The sequence below is a fragment of the Gymnoscopelus braueri genome (genome assembly GCF_963280865.1).
Source record: "Gymnoscopelus braueri genome assembly, chromosome: 10".
Taxonomy (NCBI): domain Eukaryota; kingdom Metazoa; phylum Chordata; class Actinopteri; order Myctophiformes; family Myctophidae; genus Gymnoscopelus; species Gymnoscopelus braueri.
This window is the reverse complement of record NC_137611.1, coordinates 21,523,386-21,538,988: the sequence shown is the minus strand read 5'-3', so window position 1 is coordinate 21,538,988 and position 15,603 is coordinate 21,523,386. Positions and strand designations below refer to the sequence as shown.

General features: G+C 42.9%; 1 protein-coding gene across 1 annotated transcript in view; it reads left to right on the top strand.

Moving 5' to 3' along the window:
• Positions 1-15,603, top strand: part of LOC308094013 (3',5'-cyclic-AMP phosphodiesterase 4B-like) — a 77,831-nt gene that overhangs the window by 37,627 nt on the left and 24,601 nt on the right. Inside the window, exon 7 of the mRNA XM_080440442.1 lies at positions 13,896-14,008. Within this exon, the coding sequence (XP_080296568.1) occupies positions 13,896-14,008 (113 nt within the window). The remainder of the gene's footprint in view (positions 1-13,895; positions 14,009-15,603) is intronic.

Here is a 15,603-nt window from a genome sequence, read left to right as displayed (position 1 = left end):
GGCAAGTAGCAAACACTAGCAGAAGGGCAGGTTGTGCCAAAATACGCATGGGCCATGGTGCATTATCAGGCTTCAATGCTTGAATCAGGAGGGGGGACTCTACTGTACAAGCCACGCCAGGTAAAGTGTAGAATAAACATTATTCTGCCCTGTGAGGTTCCGCGCAATATTGAGATAATATTATTACATTATTAGCAGGGTGCTATTGCAGTGTTTCCCAAACAGTGGGTCGGGACCCATGTTTGGGTCCCGGACGAATTTTCATGGGTCGCGAGTAAATATCCTCTTTTTTTCGTGTACTACATTTAAAATGTATGTGTGTGTCTCTCTCTCTCTCTCTCTATAAACACACCTATATATCTCTATAAATATTTAAGAAGTTGTGAAAATGGCAGATCTACACTAGTTTAGGTCCCAGTCTCTTTTGGATCTTGAGCTATAAAGTTTGGGAACCATTTGGATGTTCTGATGCAGCCAGGGAGCCGTGGATATATTATACAAATAGGCCAATTTTATGTTTCACGTTTTCGTATATGGGTTCTTTTATTAAACGATCTATATCGATTAGTTTTTTACAATTGATTAAATCGATTATAGTTCAATTAACTGTCGAGCCCCTAAAATAAACAAAGAACGGATCTGGATTAAAGTGGTAGTATAGTGGAGAACTGGAGGATTTCAACAGGTTCGATATCTCTCCTTCCCTCCCTCCCTCATTCATTCTTAACTGCTCCAGCAGTCCCTTCCAGTCCTGGCCTCTTGTGTAGTTACTCAGCTCTCAGCTCCCTCTGCATCACCATCCGTCCCGGATGGTCTGTGTCGGGTTTTCCAGCCTCCCCGTCCAGAGGAGAGGATCCTGAGGGCTGGAAGCGTGCAGCCTGGTTAAGTATTTGAATTATGTTATTGACGTCAGCACAGCCATAAACCTGACTGCTGGCCCATCCCTCCTGCTGCCCTGTGCCAGCACGGCTCCATGGTGCATTGTGAAGGCCTGTCAAACAGGCCTCAGCTCTGTGTGTGCGTGTGTGCGTGTGTGCGTGTGTGCGTGTGTGCGTGTGTGTGTGTGTGTGTGTGTGTGTGTGTGTGTGTGTGTGTGTGTGTGTGTGTGTGTGTGTGTGTGTGTGTGTGTGTGTGTGTGTGTGTGTGTGTGTGTGTGTGTGTGTGTGTGTGTGTGTGTGTGTGTGTGTGTGTGCGTACTTGTGAGGGCAAAATGTCCCCACAAGTATAGTAGTGGAATGTGGGGGATTGTGTGACCATTCTCCTGGTCCTCACAAGAGAAATTGATGTTTCATGGTTAAAGCGGATTTTTTTGAGTTACAATGTGGAAAAGATTCAGGCTGGGGTCACGGTTAGAATTGGGTATTCAGAGGTTAGGTTTAGAAGTTGGAGTTATATGCCTGATTTATGCTTAGTTGTGCGCCGGTGTGACACAACGAAAATAGCCGATGTACAAGCTCACAACATCATTTTGTGCCTGTAGATTGGCTATTTTTGACTTTAGGGTTATGGCTAAAAATGGCTAAATAAATAAATGAATAAATGTCAATGTCCTCACAAGTACAGTAATACAAAAACGTGTGTGTTTGTGTGTGCGCACATGCACACACGCATTCATGTGTTTTTCGGCGGAACGGCTGTTGTTTTTGATAGATGAAGAGATTAAGCCGCACTTGTAAACCATGAAGAGACCCAATCAACAACAGTGCAGGTTGTTTAGGTTCGTGGGGAATGAATACAAAAGCAGTGACATTGTGGTGTGGGAGTATAGTGGGACCAGAAGGTCCCAACAACACACCACATGGTCCCCAAGAGCCAGCGTCCTCGCACTCCATATGCCACTACTGGCAACACCACCACCACAACAACAACAACAACTAGGGCTGGGCAATTAACCCACAATATATCCAAACCGATATTTAGAACCATTAATCGACTTTAACCCATTAAAGGACGACTTCACCCATTTTCAACCTATCTTCATATAATAGATCCTCACTAATGCTCCAGATAAAATTGTGTAATTTTTTCCTACTCATTCTGTCTCTCATCATCGTTAGGAAGGGTTTCAATTTTTAATTTTTAATTTGTATTAACGCAAGAACAATGGCTTCCATTATAGCATGCTAACTTTCCAGGAATAGAAAGCCTGTAGTTTCAATTAGCTTGTATTCCCCATCGATGATGTCACTGGTAGGCGGGTTTCTGAACTGTCCACAGCCTTCCTCTGAGACACCAATTATATGAAGACAGGTTGAAAATGTGTGAAGTCGTCCTTATAAGACCTGAGACCTGAGGCCGATTCTACTAAAAAGATTTTTTCAAAAATAGCTCAGAGCTTATACGTATAGCTTGTATGTCTGCTATTTTTTAATAGCCAATGCAAGAATCAAAAATGACACAGATGCTTTCACGGTTTTAATGGTTTAATGTTGCTCATGTGGGTTAATCGAATAATTGAGAAACTGTTTTTTGGTGGGGGGGGGGGGGGGTATAATTAAAAAAACAATTGAATATATTTTTTATAATCGACTAAATCGATTAGTCTGATTAAGTACCATGACCCTGGATTATACTTCATTGTACAATGGCGGTGTACAAGAAATATTGAAAATAGCACATCTACAAGCTCACAACGTGTCGTGAGCTTGTAGATCTGCTATTTTCACTATAAAAAGAAATCGTTTATTAATCATAATCGAGGCGAATCGAAGTATGAAATCATCGTGATATTGAAGCCCTAACAACAATAACAACATAAAACCTGAGCCACTCCATACAGGGATTATTTATTGTTAATGAGCTGTCAAATATACGACTCATAATTTTAAGACTTGTTTATGTACCGGGCGAGGAATGCGCGGCAAAAAAATAATAATGCTAATCTGCTTTTTGTTTCTGCGACAGTGAGGAAAATTGATCAGTGTTCTGATAGCAGGCTTTGTTTTTCTTCGGTGACATTTGGCTACAGGCCTATCGGTGGGAAGATCTGAGGTGTTTACAGTGGTTGAGTCTATAGCATGCAGAGGTGGGAGGTACAGTTACTCAAGTACTGAACTTGAGTAACCTACTTTTACTTGGCTTGAGTGTTTCCGTATACTTTCTACTTCTACTCCACTACATTTCAGAGGCAAATATTGTACTTTTCACTCCACTTCAAATACTGTATGCGTCAACTTTAGTTACTACTGCAGTAACTTTGCAGATTTGGATTATTATTGCAAAACGTACATTAACCACTTAATACCTATTTCGTACTTTGGCTGTTAGAGAATAGCCGATCTACAAGCTCACAAGGTGTCAAGTACTTCTTCCAGCACTGCTGTTCAGCTGCAGACACCTGGCTGCCCTCATGTCTCCTTATCTCCCTGAGTCATCAGACAAACAGACATTCATGTCCTCTCTCTGTTTCATGCTTTGTTTCACATTAGCTCTGTCTTATCTTTGTTTCTTGGTCTCGCTTTCATTCCCCCCCCCCTCTCTCTCTATATGTCCTGCTCTCTGTTTGTCTCTCTCTCCTTCGGTTCTCACTCCATTCTTTTTATTTCCTCTCTCTGTTTCTTTTGTATCTTTCTGTATCACTCAGCAGCCATGGCAGCTGACGTACGTGTGCATGTTTTGTGTGTGTGTGCGCGCGCTCGTGTGTGTTTTCAGGGTGAGAACTAGCGTGATTCATTGTTTTCCCCTCAAATTCCCCACAACCCTCCCGGATTCATACGTGGTGTTGCAGACTGCAGACAAATTGTAAACACCACCAAGCAGATGTGTGGTCAAGTGTGGAGGTGTGTGTCTGTGTGTGTGTTAGATAAGACAAACCTGTTCAATTCTTTCTTTCTCCAGACATGAGTCAGATATTTTCTGGTTGACTGCGTGTTGACATTACATTGATCATGTTCTTTCCTGTCAAAGGAATACAGATTAAATTGACTAATTATGTTAGTCACACCTACATCATGGTGTTAGGCTGTGTGACGTTCAGCGTATGGCTATTTGGATCCTCATCCTTCCTGTAACAACACGTCATAATAGGCAAACATTGACAAAATTGGCAAATGTATAAGCTCACAAGCTCTGCAAGCCCACACTGCAGCTCCATTGAAGATTGGCTACTTTCAGAGCAGTGATTTGGTGTAGAGGAAAAACGTAGGGGGCCTGGTATGGACCCCTGGGGGACTCCGGTCAACCAAGTATGATATGGAAGCTTTAACCACTTAAACCCTAAGATACTGAGATGCTCCTAACATGATGTACAGATCTAGCTCTGTGGTGCTTGGTGTCATGTACTGTATGAGGCTGACCTCATCTGCAAGACCTCTGCGCTGCTGAGCTTCAGGCAGGTCTGTCTGGCGGAGGGAGACTGCTTTAGGAAGAGGGTTGGAGCGGGTGAAAGCAGAGAAAGGGGTAGTGTGTGTGTGTGTGTGTGTGTGTGTGTGTGTGTGTGGGGTGGGTTGGGGGGTGCTCATTGGGTGATTGGTGTACTCGATGACTCTCACAGAGGCTGGTTTGTGGTGTTAGAGGAGAGAGAGCAAGAAGGGATGCAGGCTCGTTCTGTCCACACACACACACACACACACACACACACACATGCGCGTTTGTATTACTACTAGAGTTCGACGCCTACGTGCCACTGCCGATGTGACAGATATGTGCTGTGAGCTTGTATGTCTAGAAAATAGACACTTCACAGATTATAGAGAACTTTGAATTTTAAAAATCGATTGAGAATTGACCAAGCTGGATTATCTGGATTATAATGTTGGCTGCATTATGTGCTGTTGGCTCTTGGCTGCACACACAACACGTGCCACTTGAGCAGTTCTAGCCAATGACGACAAAACAAAAAACATCAGGGTTGTGGAAAAGCCGCAATTGTAATAGACGCATGTGAGCACAAAATAGCAGATCTACAAGCTCACGACGTGTCGCGCGACTCGCGCCGCGTCGTGTTGCAAGCTTGTACAGTAGATTGGATAGATTTTCCGGTGCGTTACACCGGCGCACAACTATGTATAAATCAGGCGTAACTCTATACCCCAACCCCTAAACCTAAACTCTAAACCCCAACCCCTAAACCTAAACTCTAAACCCCAACACCTAAACTCTAAACCCCAACCCCTAAACCCAAACTCTAAATGCCTGTTCTTTTCCTAACCGAAAGCCTACTGTAACTCCCCAAATATATTTTTTAACCATAAAACAACCATTTCTCTAGTATAGTGATACAAGTACACACACACACACACACACACACACACACACACACACACACACACACACACACACACACACACACACACACACACACACACACACACACACACACACACACACACACACACACACACACACACACACACACACACACACACACACACACACACACACACACACACACACTGAGAGCCTGTTGTCCTCTTTGCAGTCTCCAGCATATGGCCAAAGCATTAGTAGTGAGTAGAGGACCAGAAAAAAAAAACTCAGACGAAAAAAAAAAAAAAAAAAACGGGCCTGTTGTCTGGAAAAGTTCAGTGTGCGTTTGTGTGTCCTGGAGTGGGACTTTTCACACTGTGACAGTGCATCACGCCACCTTCGACTGATGACATTGTGAAATGTCTGCTGACCCATTTAGCACTGCATTTATGACCAACTAGAGGTGATGATGGATTTAACGGTTGTGTGTGTGTGTGTGTGTGTGTGTGTGTGTGTGTGTGTGTGTGTGTGTCATATCAGGACTCTACTATCCTGTTATGTTTAACTAAAGCTGTTACAGTTTAGTCTTTGACATTTATTGTCTTTGTTTTTCTTTGACACAAACAAATAGTTTCCACTTCGGTGGCATCATGTTGGCATCAGAAACCGTTTATTTTAGGCCTCTCCGTGTTAAACAATCACTCCTTGTTACTGTAGACAATTCCTGGCCTTGCCTTACCTTTTTAGTCTCTGAGGGCCTAGTGGGTCCCTGTTTCATCTTTAAAGAAACACTATTACATTATTGATGCTTGTCCCCAACGGGAAATTCTTGTGCTATGGACTATCAAACATACAATAGCCCAAAGAACACAACTACAAAAGAACACAACATGACTGTAACGTCTGTGTCAAACAATTCTATTCATGTGTTAGGACAGTGGTTCTCAACCTTTTCAGGCCGTGCCCCCTAAAATAATCATATTTGAACTGGGGACCCCCCCCCCCCCCACCCTGACAGGCAGAGTTGAGGCATTACATTTAGTTTGCCGATCTACAAGCTCAAAACGCCTCGCCACTTTTTGCCTCTTCCTTATTGTATTTGACAATTTGCCCAAAGTTTGACACGTTTTGTTCATTACTTTTGATGCAGTAATGGTCTTTTTTCTTTTCTTTACTTTTTTTTAAAAGGTATTTTTAAAGGTCTTAAAATGCCTTAAATTGTCACTTTACTGTCATCTGGGGACCCCCCCCCAAAATCATGTGGGGACCCACCTGGGGGTCTCACCCACAGGTTGAGAACCACTGTGTTAGGACACAGCTGTGCCCTAGAGCTAGTCTAATGTATATATACATTTTAAACGCATAACAAAAACATACATTAAACATTCCAGGACCTGCAAATCAATCATTAAAAACTAGATATAGTCAACACAAATGGCAAACCTAGATTCGAGAATAACATTAACCACTTGAACCCTAGCGTCCCTCTTCTGGGGGGCGAAGATTCGCCCAAAATAGCCGATCTGCGAGCTCGCAAAGTTGTGAGCTTGTAGATCAGCTATGTTCAGTGTTGGTGTAGAGGGGGGGAATGGAGGTAGCCTAGTGAGAAGTAGTAAGGTAGAAGTATAAAGTATCGAAAAATGAAGTATTAAATGTGCCTCTAAAATGAACTCAAGTACAGTACTCGAGTATATACTTAGTTACTTTCCACCTGTATAAACATCATGGGGTTAGGATGTACCACAGTAATTTGGCTGGCCATGTTCACAATTTAGTTCATCGCATTTTTATGACACACTGTTAAAGAGTAAAACCATGCTACAAAGCAGCATGTTAAAACACTCTCTACAAATGAGCAATAAAATAAGACCAATAATATCTCTCTCTACTCTAAATTGTCTCCGTTTCCTCATAAAATGAAGGCACTTGCAATCCCTTCTTATAAAAAGCTTCTGTGTTTGGATCCCAAGTCACTTTTAAGACATTCTCAAGTATTTGTACTGTTCCACAATTTCAGTGTAATCCAGTGGAAGCCACTGGTGTGGCTTTGACTGAGGGAGCACTAGAGTCAACTAAAATGTCCTTCATAGTATTCAGGTCAAGAAGATTAGTTTTACACCACAAAATCAACTCATCAGTCATCTTTCTATAGTAGGGGTGCAACAGTTAATCAAATTAATCAATTATAAAAATAAAATAAAAATAATACTTTTTTGGCCTTTGCTTTTTATTCTTTCAAATTTTGTTTTATTAAATAGCGACACGTGAGCTTGTAGTTCTGTAGGTGTATTCTTTGCAGTTATGGATCTGACCTTGGTAACTAACATCACTGGATTAAAGCATTTCAGAGACACAGAGAGACAGAAGACTGCTTCTCAGAGTGGGGGGTCCGGGGACCCGCAGCAAAATCGGAAAAATCGAAAAAGCTGTTTAACCAATTAAATCTTATTTTTTACTTTGGCCATTCGAAAATAGCCATAGGTCGGCTATTTTCAAAACATTGTGAAAAATTTTAAATGATTTTGAATGCTTTTAACAACACCAATCTTCTCTTATGGGAGTCTCTGGCACAAAACATTTTCAGATGGGGGTCCAGGGTCAAATACATTTCAGTCTGGACGGGGATCCTTGACATGAAAATGTTTGAGAGCCACTGCTCTTTAGACTAAGAACTGGAAGCGAATCGCTGTCGAGACGAAGCGGTCCACGCGATTGAGTCTTTGATGTTTTCTGACTGCCCTGCAAAAAGCCCTCTAATGTCTCTATAATATCCCCTTCGTAGGGAACCAGGGGCAGGATGTGGTCAATACCTTCTTGGCACAGTCTCCCCGTTCCTACGGCTCAGGGCGGCCGCACGTTGGTGTGTGTGTGTGCCTGCGTTCAACATCCCTCGCTGCCTTGCCTTGCTTTGATCTCATCCACCCCCACCCCCCCCCCTTCTTTTCCTTTTGCTCTGTGTCACTGACTTTTACATGGCTAAAATGCCAAGGGTGTCTGGGAGTCGTTTTGGGTTATGGGGGGATTAGACTTCTCAATTACATTCGAGAAGTCATATCGTGTAGAAAAGGGTTCTTGAAAACCTTTCAGCTTGGGACCCAAGATTAACCACTTAAGCCCTACAGTATATACTTTGTTGTATGACAGTGTTGCGCAAAAGTAGCAACATTAGCCAAAATAGCCGATCTACAAGCCCACAACTTGCTTGTAGATCTGCTATTTTAACTATTTTTTGGAAGAATTGTGCCCCTGTTTGATCATTTCTGCCCATAATGACAATGATGACAACCCAAAATAGGGAAGCCTGTTTGAAAGTGTTTAAGAGGTCAATTTCATCCGGGGGGGCTTGTGCACACGCAAGCCTTTTGTGCATTTTGTCACGTGAGGAATCTCTGTATATATATATTTAGGAGTCGCGGCACACTGCGGGTCGCCAGCCACCGTTTGAGAACCGCCGTGGCAGATAGATGGCGTGACAACCAACCATATATAGGTAATCCTGTATAATTACTCACCCTCCCTTTGGGGGTCACAAGAGTCACGGTCATCATTATTATACTGTGCGACTATACCTTTCATTAGCGGCGACCGCACGCCAACTGCGCGCTGCGTAGAATGCGATTCCACTGGAGCTCTTTGTTTTAAACAGCAGCGGTTCGTTGAGCCTTTTATGTCATCGCAGCGCTTTGATGTTCTTTGATCCACTATATTGACGTAAATTGGGAGGGGGGGCGGCGGTGCACGCGGGTCGTCCTGTTGTGCTAAGCATATGGGCTAAATCTCTTCCATGTGTGAAGCCCTCTATGAAGTAAAAAGTGTTTTCCATAGAAAAAGGAGCTGTGGAGGGAAAAGTAATGAAGTACATTTACCCAAATGCTGGTCTTTAAGCACATCTTTGAGGTTTTACTCACTACTGTTGTTGAAAACCTTTGTTACAAGTTACTTTAGATTATTATTACAAAACGTATATTAACCAATTAAACCCTGTTTTATGCTCTGTCTATTTGAAAATATGCTATTTTCAAAAGATTTGGACGCTTTTTGATCGCTTTTGGGGAAAAAGGTGTAAAATGTGTACTTTTACTTTAATCCATTAAGACCTGGAACGCATCTGTGTCACTTTAGATTTCTTTGGCTATTCAAAAATAGCAGATATACAAGCTCATAGCGCGGCACCGAGTGCCGCGCTATGAGCTTGTAGATCTGCTATTTTTGAAAATTCTTGAAAAAAAAATGTTTAGATTTCCTTCCAAAAACTGTTAGGATTTAGAAAACATTTTTAAGAATCGCCTCTGGCCTTAATAAAGTACTTTTTACTGAAAAGGAGGAAGGTGCTGTAGGGACGTTCAGATGCCTTCAATGTTCTCTCCCTCTCCCTGTTCTGTGCGAAATACCCTTCCAGGCTGAAATCTGGATGTGTCTGCATTATTATTATTATTATTTTTGTTTATTTTATCAACAAGATGCCTGACACAACGCAACATAACTCCTGCATGGAGACGGGGTTGTTTTGAGTCAAGTTGACCGTTTCTGATTTGTCTTGGACAGTGACTGACCCCCCCCCCCCCCCCCGCTCCTACTAAACAAACTCCTCTCCGTGTTTTGTGTAAGTTCAGGGCCAGGGAGGAAGTGCTTTGGTTTCTTTGGCACTGAGTCAAAACCCTGGTCTGGACTCCCCCCAATTCAGGGAGTCAAAGTTTGCCTCTCGTGTTGCTTGTGCAAACACAGCGTTTGCTGTTTGATACAGACTTTTTTTTCTCTCTCTCTCTCTCTCTCTCTCTCTCTCTCTCTCTCTCTCTCTTTCTCTGTCCAGAGGGGATGGGATGGCAGACAGCCGCTTGGGCCAACGTGGTGATGGTACCGGTGCAAGTTGCTGTTGCAACCAGTGGTGGAAGAAGTACTCACATTTAGTATCAATACCACTATGTAGAAATACTTGTTTTACAAGTAAAGGTCCGGTATTCAAAATGTATTTGAGTAAAAGTACAAAAGTATTGGCATGACAATATACTTAAGTACTATAAGTTAAAGCACAAATGTTGTTCCATTTCACAAGTTTTCAGATGTATAAAAAATCGTTTGAAAATTGCGACACGTTGTGAGCTTGTAGATCGGCTATTTTCAAATAGCCAAAGTATGGGCTATATACTGTAGGGCTGAAGTGGTTTAATGTACGTTTTACAAAGTAACTAGTAACTAAAGTTTTCAAATAATTGTACTGGAGTAAAAGTACAATATTTGCCCCTGAGATGTAGTGGAGTAGAAGTAAAAGTATTGAAAACTGGAAATACTCCAGTAAAGTAAAAATACCTAAAAAAAACAAAACAAGTAAATGTACTTGGTTACTTTCCACCACTGGTTGCAACTCTGTAAAGGAGAAATTCCCAAACGTTTTCAGCTCGAGACCCAAAACAGAAATCTGGTGTTAGGACACAAATGTAAAAAGAAAAAAAAACGTATTATGAATTAATAACTACCTAAGCCCTATTTCAATAGTGAAAATAGCCGATCTGGCAAGCTCTGCTATTTTCAGTATATATTTTTTTGAAATTGATGGAGTTTTCTTCATTTATTTTTTATTTTATTTCTGACTTTCTTTTGATAAATGTTAGATTTTTTTTTAGAAGTTCTTATTTGAAGGCGCACGGTGGCGCAGTCGGTAGCGCTGTCGCCTCACAGCTAGAAGGTCCTGGGTTCGATTCCCGCCGGGGACGCTGTGGGCACTGGGGGCGTGTCTTCTCCTCCACGTCATCAGCGCCCATACCCTAGGTGGGGTTGGCGAAAGGGCCTACTCTGTGTGGAGTTTGCATGTTCTCCCCGTGTCTCCTAGGGTAGTTAATACCCTCACAAAAACATGTAGTAATCCTGGTCACTATACCGCCTCCCCCATGACAGCCGGGGCGCCTGATGGAGGGGAAGGGAACTGGTTGGAATAACGTGTTCCTTCCACGCGCTACGTCCAACCAGGGAAACTCCCCCCTGTCAGGTGACAAGAAGGTCAGTTGGCTCTCATGCCTGAAGGAAGCATGAGCTCGGCCCTGGCCTCCCTACTGTGGGGTGACAGGTGTAATACTGGTGTAGGGCTGGTGTAGTGCCCAGGATCACTTAGGAAATTGGCACCGGGTGAAAAAAAATGGGTTACAAAAATCGCGGGATAAAAATTTAAAAAAGAAAAGAAGTTCTTATTTGAAAAAAATATGTAGTATAGTATACTGTATATTTTCTTTTTGAATTTTTTTTGAAATAATATTTAAGCATATTTTGTAGGAAACGAAAAATGTAGAAGGGATATTGACCAAAGATGCATCCAGACTCACTGTTCTGGAAGCACTGCAGTAAAGCAGTGCCTTGAAGTGGTCTAGGGGCCAGTTGCACCACCTCACACTAAATTCAAACTTAGCCTAGTTATAGCTTAATCCAGTCAATCTGGGGACGCATCTCTGTAATTTTAGATTTCTTTGGCTATTCAAAAATAGCAGATATACAAGCTCATAGCGCGGCACCGAGTGCCGCACTATGAGCTTGTATATCTGCTATTTTTTTTAAATCGTGAAAATGTGTGAAAATCTTTAAATATATATATTTAAATAATATATGACATGACTTTTGGAATCTGCTGTGGTTTGCCTTTGCGACACACGCGGTGTAAAGTAACCAAGTACATTTACTCAAGTACTGTACTAGTTTAGTTACTAGTTACTTTGTAGATTTTGATTATTATTATTACGAAACATACGTTAAACCACTTCAGCCTATGGGCTATTTGAAAATAGCCGATCTACAAGCTCACAGTGCTTCGCATCGCGACGCGTTGTGAGCTTGTAGATCTGTTATTTTCAAACATTTTTGTACTTTTACTTTTGGTACTTAAAGTGTATTTTGATGCCAATACTTTTGTACTTTTACTCACATAACATTTTGAACACAGGCCTTTTCACTTGTAACAGATTATTTTTATATTGTGGTATTGCTACTTTTACTGGAGTAAAATATCTGAGTACTTCTTCCACCCCTGTTTGAAGTCATTCTACACACGTTTCCCTGTGTCCCGGTTATATTGACACTCCTCCTCCCTTTCCCTTTGAAATAACCCTTTCAAGTCATATCTGTCTTTCTTTTTTTTGTTTAGTTTAGGGAAAATATTTACTCTCGAATCTCTCTCTTAACCACTTTCCGCCTGGCGGCCCTATTTTTGGGCAGGTCACTGTAGGCCAAAACTATCCAACATGGTGATTAATAGCAAATCTACAAGCTCACAACGCGTCACATCGCGACACATTGTGAGCTTGTAGGTCAGCCATTTTTTTTACTATTAATCGTACGGGAAAGTATATAGGGATTGATATACAGTGGTGTAAAGTAACTAACTAAGTGCATTTACTCAAGTACTGTACTTAAGTACACTTTTTAGGATTGTTTACTTTACTGGAGTATTTCAAGTAAATTTAGAATTCCGGAATTTCACTTGTAACAGAGTATTTCTACATTGCAGTATTGATACTTTTACTTAAGTAAAACATTTGAGTACTTTTTCCACCACTGATAATTGTATGCAGCTTATGCAACAGATTGACTGACACGTCTAGCCCCTAATAATTCAACCCCACCCCCATGCATTCCCCCCCCCCCCCTCCTCCTTCGTCCCACTATTTGTCTTCTGCTTTGGGGGTAAAAAACCTCATGTGAGAAGGGGTGCATGAGTTCGCCTGACTGGACTCCGCCTCTTCCAAAAGCCCCCTCAGGCAGTAGCGTGTGTGTGTATGTGTGTGTGTGTGTGTGGGACTATACTTGTGAGGGCCAAATGTCCCCACAAGCATAGTAGAATTATAGGACAGTTTTCCTGGTCTTCACAAGAGAAATGGCTGTTTTATGGTTAAAAATTGTTTTTTTTTGGGGCCAGGTTTACAATTAGGAAAAGTTTCGGGTTGCACACCGACAATGGCCGATCTACAAGCTCACAATGTGACGCAGCGCGACGCGTTGTGAGCTTGTAGATCAGCTATCTTCGGCTTTAGGGTTGGTGTTCAAAAATTGCAAAAGATTTCATAGAATCACTGTCCGAAAATGTTGATGTCCTCTCAAGTATAGTTATACGTGTGTGTGTGTGTGTGTGTGTGTGTGTGTGTTTGTGTGTGTGAGGAGAAGGGGGGTTAGTAGGGTCATTGACACAGCTACAGCAGGAGGCAGCAGACCGCCTAGTTCGCACGACAGGGTTAAGGCGGGAGAGAGGGAAGGAGAAAGAGAGAGAGAGAGAGAGAGAGAGTGGGAATGGGACAGAACGGGAGGGGGGCACACAGGGAGCACGGGAGCGAGGGAAAGAAGGGGATATTGACAAAAGAGAGACAGTGAAAAGAGACGAGAGGGAAACAAGCTGAGAAACAGGCCGAAACAGCATCGCAAGTTGTTTTCAAAGGTGGCGTGTGCGCGCTGCAGACCCCCCCGCGCTAACGCCATGAAAGAGCAGCTGTGTGGCGTGCACACCTCCTCCTCCTCGTGCTCCCTCTCTCCCCCCTGCTGCTCCTCGTCTACTACGGGACGTCCCGGTGGTGCGGGGCAGCCCTCCTCCTCCTCCTCCTCCTCCGTACGGACCGGACCCCCACAGCAGCAGCACCCCGCCGCCGCCGCCGCCGCCGTGCCGGGGGGCTCCGCCGTTGTGAACATGGACCCTCCTCTGGGACCCTCTGAGTACATGTCCGTGTGTCTGTTGGCAGATGAGTCGTACCAGAAGCTGGCGATGGAGACCATGGAGGAGCTGGACTGGTGTCTGGACCAGCTGGAGACCATCCAGACCTATCGCTCCGTCAGCGACATGGCCTCCACCAAGGTAAGGGGGGGACCTTTAGACCAGGGGTCTTCAACAGGGGGGTCCGGGACCCCCTAGGGGGTCCTCAGAGCTACTATAGGGGGTCCGCCAAATCTTTGTGTGATAGGATTTCGTTTTTTACATTAACCACTTGAACCCTAGAATTCCTTTTCTGAGGGGAACATTAGCCGAAAATAGCCGATCTACAAGCTCTCAACGCCTCGCGCTGCGAGGCGTTGAGAGCTTGTAGGTCGGCTATTTTTGGCAAAGAGGCTATGGGTGTAGAGGGAAAAAATGGCAGACTAAGTAAAAAAATTACTTTAATCTGAAACACAATTTTATGCAATATAGAGTAGGGGGTCCCTGCTTCATCTTTCTCTCAGCTAGGGGGTCCTTGGCCTGAAAACGTTGAAGACCCCTGCTTTAGACCTCTTATATGGCTTGTTTTGACGTGAACGGTGGTGGACAGTAGCAAAGTACCGTTACTTGAGTACTGTACTTACAGTAAGTGCATTGTTTTGATTATCTGTACTTTACTTTGTAATTGTGGATGCTTATGGCTTTCACTCCCCTACAAACTTTTAAAGACACATTTTATGCTTTTGACTTACTTACTACATTTCTACGATTTAACAACTTAATATTCAATGCATTGCTGTATTGAAATTTTCCAAAACAAGATTTTCCAGAAATCTTCAACAAATATCAATAGTGAAAATAGGCACCCATTTAAAAAATGAACCACCCTTAAAAAGAAAATGTACTTTGTAATGTGTACTTTTGAATACTTGAGTATTTTTAAAAGCAACTACTCCAGTACAATTTTGAGTGAGCGACTTGGAGTGGAGTAATATTTGAACAGGAGTAGCTACTGCATACTTTGACTGAAGTACTCGGGTTTAGTACTTTGTCCACCACTGGACGTGCAAGCATCTTCCGTACACAAGGCACCATAAAGCCATAGTCTGTGTCAGTGGAATGAGTCTGAAGTTCTCCTGGTTTGGGGTGAAGCTAAACCCTTCTGAAAGAAGTCTCTAATGTGCCTTAGTGTGAAATGAGTGGGGATGAGGTCAGTCTGTGTTATGTCTACCGTGGAAATGATGACCCTGAAAAGTTTTAAGCGCATCCTCCCATGCGGTTGATCCTACCATTCGTGGACCTTTCAGTCCAAACAAGGTGATTGCATTCATGTGTGTGTCGGTGTATCTTATCCACTTAAACCCTAAACCAGGGGTCTTCAACAGGGGGCCCAGGACCCATAGGGGGTCCTCAGAGCTACTACAGGGAGGCGGTCCAATCCTTTGTGTGATAGGATCTTTTTTTTTAATTTTTTTTACATTAATCACTTGAACCCTAGCATCCCTTTTCTGAGGAGAACTTTAGCCAAAAATAGCAGATCTACAAGCTCACAACGCCTCGTGCTGCGAGGCGTTGTGAGCTTGTAGATCAGCTATTTTCAGCAAAGAGGTGTAGAGGGGAAAAAAGAGCAGACCAAGTACAGAGTGAAAGGTCAAGTATTGACGGTTTAAGTGGTTAAATCATGAAAATACACATCAACGTGAATCCAACACAACACGTGATGATATTGTGTTGTCAAACAAGTCTATGAAATCTAT